This window comes from Mus pahari, chromosome 2, assembly GCF_900095145.1.
Source record: "Mus pahari chromosome 2, PAHARI_EIJ_v1.1, whole genome shotgun sequence".
Taxonomy (NCBI): Eukaryota; Metazoa; Chordata; class Mammalia; order Rodentia; family Muridae; genus Mus; species Mus pahari.
The window spans coordinates 110659345-110665942 of NC_034591.1; the positions used below are offsets into that span (position 1 = coordinate 110659345).

Sequence of the window (6598 nt, forward strand, 5' to 3'; positions counted from 1 at the left end):
ACACACACACACACACATATATATCTTTTTACCATTTATGTATGTATGCATGTATATATGTATGTATGTATCTATCTTTTTATCATGTATATATATACATATGTATGTACGTATCTATCTATCTATCTATCTATCTATCTATCTATCTATCTTTTTTTTTTTTAAGGAGAAAAAGAAGTTACCATGCACCTCTGCACTTAGCAGCCTTGGCACCCAGTTAGGAAAGTTATTTTTGGTTAGCTATAACTAAAAGGCTTTAAAAGGTCTCTGGGCACACACACAAATTTTAATTGCATATTTTTAAAAGTCCCTGGCTCTTACAAAGAAGGCTGTTTCAAATTGGCTAGAGTTAGAGGTCCGCTCACAAACCTCCTCTCCAGTGCAGTCCAAGGATTATTGGAAACTCAACAAATGGCAGCCTGTAACTGTGGCTAAATAGAGGCAAGACGTAGCAGGATTTGCCAGGCAAAGTCATCTGCCAAGGTGTGGGGAAAAGGATGGCACCTCCAGTGAAGACTTCTAGGAGACAGCTCCTAAGCCAATTATTAGGTAAGAAATCAAGGACAGGGAGAATGGCCTTTGTGCTATGGAAGCCAAATGGCCTAGACCTTACTGAAGAGGCTGACAGGAGTTTAAAGAGCTTGAGGTGAACACATTTTAGTTATGCAGAGACATCAACAGTTCCCGGCTGAGACACTGAGAGGACATTATTAAAATGTACAATGCCTCCACAATGTTTCCAGCTTTGTCCTTAGAATGGACTACTCTAACACAGTCCATATCTCACCGACTGGCTGGGTTTCCTGTTTTCCTGTGCTATGCTGAAGGAGAATTGTGCGTGCACTAAACTCACTAGACTGCACGCTCCATGGAGACCCATTTGCAGATTCTGGGCTTAGAATCTGAGTATTGTCTGGTATGGATGAGGTGCTCTAACTCTTTCTGTTGAAGGAGCGAATGACTAAAGAAAGGCCCAGTGAACTGATCCAACAGGATGTGAAGCATGCTGGGAAGAAGTGACCAGGTATAGGTACCTTTCACGTTTATCATTAGGCAAAATTAGAAGACACGAAAATCCACCACATGGCTTATTTGTATTTTAACAATAGCACAGCATTTTATTACGGCTTAGGTATGGGTGGGTCATGAGTTAAGGTATGTTGGGACCTTTCTCCCACAAACAGCGGGATTTGATGTTCTTGGTGGTAGCTCTGTGGTCTATGCCGTCTATTCAGACTCTCACTTCCTGGGACAGTTGTAAGACTTGGTTTTCCCTCTGTAAACTCACCTGAATGGCTGTTAAAATGCATCTGTTTTCGTTCTCACCCTATGCCCCCTAAATGATGATCTTCTGGATTGGGTTCAAAGCTCTGCCCTTGAACTACGCTTCAATATTTTCTGCCAGGCCAGAATCTCTCTTAGCTCTGGTGCTTGAATTCTCTAGACTGGCAGCTATCCACCATCACGTACTGCAATACTGGTAACACTGTGTATTTACACCAATGTACACTGCAGGCACCACATAAGTAGGAAGCAAAGTCTTGAAATGAGGCTAGTGGCCAAAGAAATTCAATTTTTAATTTTTGCAGTTGTTGTAAGTTTAAACCTAAATGACAATACGTAACCAGTGACACTGCACTAACAGTAGAACTTAGCTCATGCAATTAAGTGTCCCATAAAATGTAGAATGATAAAAAGTTATGAGCCAGAACTTCACCTATTTCTAATGACAATGGGCATTGGTATATAGGCTCTACTACATTGTGGCCAGCCATTAGACCTCCTTTTGTAGAGTATTGCATGTCTAAAGACAGACAGAGATGGTACCAACTTAAAGTAATAATTATGAAGAGTAATGAAAATTGGATAATGCATGTGAAAGGCTCAGAGGGAGACTTTGGCATGTAATAAAGTTCTATATATCAGTTATCATAGAGATGGGAGATGGAGTACAGTGGGGAGAGGAAGCTGCAGAAAGCCCTCCCCAACCTGAACCTGGAAGCCAGAGAGCGTGCTGAAGAACACATCTACAAATGACAGGTGTTGGGAAGGACAGAGGAGAACTTAGTTTAGAAATTAACCAATAAGCCAAGCTGGCAAAATGGCTTCTTCTTGATCCACTACCAAAACTAGATACTGTGTAAAAACTAAGATGTGTAATTTCGTCATAAACAATGAAGCCAACGTCCAAGTTAAAGTTTATTATAGACCCAGCTTAGAGAATGAAACAGGATGTAATGTATTTCTTTGCTTTCAATTATACTCCAAAGATTCTAATTAGGTCTGAGGGATGAGGATGAACATGAAGGCTCTACTGTGAGCTGGTTTTAAGAATAGTTGATTCCATGGAGAGTTCATGGACCTGGACTTTCTCAGCACACTGTCAGGTTCAATGAACCTAAGAAGAAAAAACAGCTGAAAGGCTAGGAGTGTGGCTCAGTGGCCGAGCACTTGCCTGGGGCATCAGAGACTGTGGGCATTGTGATGCTTGCCTTTAATATCAGCACACAGGAGGCAGACAGGAGGATCTCTTGTGAGTTTGAGGCCAGCCTAGTCTATACAACTAGTTCCAAATCCATCCAGAGCAACATAGTGAGAACATGCTATAAAACAAGGAGAGACAAAACAAAACAAAACAAGAGGGAGACTCTAGAGATGAAGCATACAGACAAATGTAGTCTTAGTTGGTGCTTTAAGTACATGGTATACCTAGGACATGCACCTTTCAATCTTTAGTGTATTTCACCTCTAAGACAATTCTTTTTAAGAACATGAGCTAGTGAACATATGTGTGTGTGTACATATAGACACACTGTTTCAATACTATTGTAATTTCATACATATCAAAAGATTCTACCTGATTGGAAATTAATAAAATAACACACACACACACACACACACACGCGCGCACACACACACACACGCACGCACACACACACACACACGCACACACGCACACACACACACACACACACACTTAGTTTCATGCCTCTGTGAATTTAAAGCTTAATAAATTACTGTTAAATAACACCTCAGTGAACTCTAATTACAACCACTTAATTCTATAAATGACAAGCACAGGGTGGTGAAGAGCGAGTGACAGGGATCAAGAGGTCAGCAAAGAGGGGGAAGAAAAGGCAACCACACAGAAGTGGTTGGCTATGCAACCTACTCAGGTGGCCCACAGACAGCGTAGTTGGCTCAGTGTATTTGAATGAGGTGGGCACAACTTAATTACTATGACAGTGGTGAAGCAAGAGGACATGAGCCAAAGAAGGAATTTCATATTCTGAGAAATACTAAGGACACAACAGTAATGGTGGTGTTAATTAACCTGTTATTATAGGTGACAGTCTATCTTCAGGAAAGCCAATATCATAAGAAAATACATCTGTGTGCTCAAAGGTATTGACAATGATGTAATGATGACATCGACTACTGGATACAATGTCCCACTAGGTTCTTTACCACTAATGTTCTGTAATTCCATAATACTATCCAATGGAAGGCTCGGTTTTAGTTTTCTTACTGGAAAAGAAAGAAAACAAGGAACCCTGAAACACACTGCCCCTCTTTTATCACTGAAGAGTAATGAACCCTGACTATATCAAGGCTCAGTAACCCAAATCAGGAACAGCCCTTTCTTTCTAAAGGCTACACTTACAAATATAAGACCGCTCTAAGTGTTATACAATATACCAATGCAAAAACAGCAGCAGGGAAGGACATTTAAGGTAAAGTTATTTACACTTAGAAGGAAATATTACTCAAAAGCAAATATGTTGCCTAAAATCTCAAAATAACTGACTTTTTTTTTTTTTTTTAAATACTGTGGTCTCTGAATCACTCATTCCCAACTCTGAAATGGTTCTGCTCCTCAGGAGGACCTGACAATGTCTGGACACCTTTCTAATCATCATTGGTTACTAGTGGGAGGTGGGTATATATTCTCCTGTCTTGTCCCATAAGTGAGTGCTTAAGACATACTTCTTTATAAAGAATAATCTAGCCAGAAGTATCAACAGTGTTGAGACTTTGAGGTTCTTCTTTTTTTTTTTTTTTTTAAATAAGACTTTAGAAATAGTAAGTTACATTCGAGTATCATGCTAAGTCTGACAACCTGAATTTGTTCCCGGGGCCACATGGTGAAAGAGAAAACTAATTCTGACAAGTTGGACTCTGAACACCACATGTATATATGGCACAAATGTAGGGGCTTCCCCCTCCCCCCCCCCTCTCTCTCTCTCACACACACACACACACACATACACACACACACACACACAGTGTAATGAAGAAATTAACAGCAATACCTGAGAGCTAAAACTATGATGCAATCAAAAGCCTACATTACCCTGAAGTGGAGCTTCCCTGGCTGGCTCCGGATTGCTCGGGGGATGGGAAGGAGCAACAGGAGGCACAACAGATGCATGATCTTCTGTCCACTCTAGAAGAAAGAAAAGAAGCAGTTTTGTGATTTGTCTCTGAACAGCCAAGCCACTTACCTTTTTAGTAATAGGCCAATGAACCTAAAGTAGGTGGTGTAGTGGTTTGAATATGTTTGGCCCAGGGAGTGGCACTATTAAGGGGTGTGGCCTTGTTGGAGGAAGTGTGTCACTGTGGAGGTGGGCAAAGAGAGTTTCCTCCTAGCCTCCTGAGGATGCCAGTTTTCTGACTGCCTGCAAACCAAGATGTAGTTCTTTAGCACCATGTCTGTCTGGAAGATGCCATGTTTACAGCCATGATGATAATGGACTGAACCTCTGAACCTGTAAGCCAGCCCCAATTAAACATTGTCCTTTATAAGAGTTGCCTTGTTCATGTTGTCTTTCACAGCAATGGAAATCCTAACTAAGTCTGTGAGCAAAAGAAGCAGCCCTCCCTCCCTCTGTGGTAAGGTCAGTGAGATCTCTCTCTCTCTCTCATGTTAAAGAAATATGGCACAACTGGTAAAAATTCAACTTTAAAGGTTTTAAGTGAAAACCAAATTTTGGTTTTCTTTTCCTTTGTTTTTTAAGGTATGGATTCGCTTGAAGGTAGCCATGTGAGAAAGGACCTTCTTAAGGCTCAGTGAGGGGTGCATTGGTCTGCTGAGCTTATCTGTCTTGCCTGGTGAGTGGGATGCAAAGACAAGCCATTAATTATTCTGTTGAGGCACTAACTTCTATTGTCTCAAAAACTCAAAGGGAAGCTACTGCCAGAACCCTCTAACATCTTGCAGTGAGTGAGCTTTAAGATGTAAAGTAGTCACCTTCCCTTAGGTATATGAACCCACAGCACAAACCACATTTGCTGGGACCACTATCTTTAAAAATACCTTTTAAAATATTTTTAAAAGTTATCCTTAAATTAAAAACGAAATTTATCCAGAGAATTTTTCAGCTGGTGTATAGGGGTAGCAGGGAGTAAAACATGGTTTACCAGCTAAACTGGGCTCAATGTCTGCCTTGAATAAGTACACAGCATAAATGCTTTTTATTCATTCATTCACTCACTACTTATTTATTTGGATTTTTCGAGACAGGATTTCTCTGTGTAGCTCTGGCTGTCCTGGAACTTACTATGTAAACCATGTTGGCCTTTCACATTTTTAAAAGGTTAAAATTGAGTATTTTCTGATACACGAAAATTATGAGATTCAAATGGGTGTTCGTGAATAAAGTTTTATTGACACACAGAATTGCCTACATTTATATATTATCTGTATCTGTTTTATATTATAAAGATGAGTAGTTACTACAAGAACCATGTATCATTAATGCTAAAACATTTGTGATGTGGACATTATAGTAGTAACATTTGGCTACTCCTATAGTTTAAGGACTATATTTGATTATGTTCAAGGACTCAGTGCTTGTTTGGGCAGATACTTGGTGTGCCGAGGTCCTGAGTACAATTTCCAGCACCAGTTAATTTAATTAATTAATTAACTAACTAAATTAAATATTTAATATATAAATTAATTAAATATATAATATATAACATATAATATGTATTATATAATGTGGGAACAAAAGTGTTATAGTTCATGTTCACATAATTGATATTATACTTAGTTGGTATAAAGCCTACCACTGAAAATTTTAATGAAAAATTAGGAAAACTTTAAATAAATGGATAGTTACATATTAGTAGAAACACTCATTATATAACACATCTTTTAGCCATTAAAACTATGTGTCAACTCAAACCTTCAAGCAGGTTCAAGAAATAAAATGTGAAAAAAAAAGTTTTTCAAATGAAATATATTTACTCACAAAATTATTCTTGTTTTTGATATTTGTGATTTTTATTTACCAGAAAAATTCTACACAGTGAGCCCCTAAGAATGGGATGGAGCAAGCACTGGAAAATGTTTAATGTTCCCCCCCTTCCTGGGTTATTTTTATTTCTCTAAAGAATATGAATTTGTTTGGGGCAGTGGTGGCGCAGGCCTTTAATCCCAGCACTTGGAAGGCAGAGGCAGGTGGATTTCTGAGTTAGAGGCCAGCCTGGTGTATAGAATGAGTTCTAGGACAGCCAGGGCCAGGGCTACACAGAGAAACCCTGTCTTGAAAAAACAAAAAGAAGGAGAAGGAGAAGGAGGAGGAGGAGGAGG

At 39.3% G+C, this 6598-nt stretch overlaps 1 protein-coding gene across 30 annotated transcripts in view; it reads right to left on the bottom strand.

The window, feature by feature from the left end:
• The window catches only part of Magi1 (membrane associated guanylate kinase, WW and PDZ domain containing 1), a 612319-nt gene that overhangs the window by 71477 nt on the left and 534244 nt on the right, over nt 1-6598 (bottom strand). For all 30 annotated transcript variants that reach the window (XM_021190697.2, XM_021190696.2, XM_021190700.2 and 27 more), the window contains one exon: nt 4355-4447. In XM_021190697.2, the coding sequence (XP_021046356.1) occupies nt 4355-4447 (93 nt within the window). The remainder of the gene's footprint in view (nt 1-4354; nt 4448-6598) is intronic.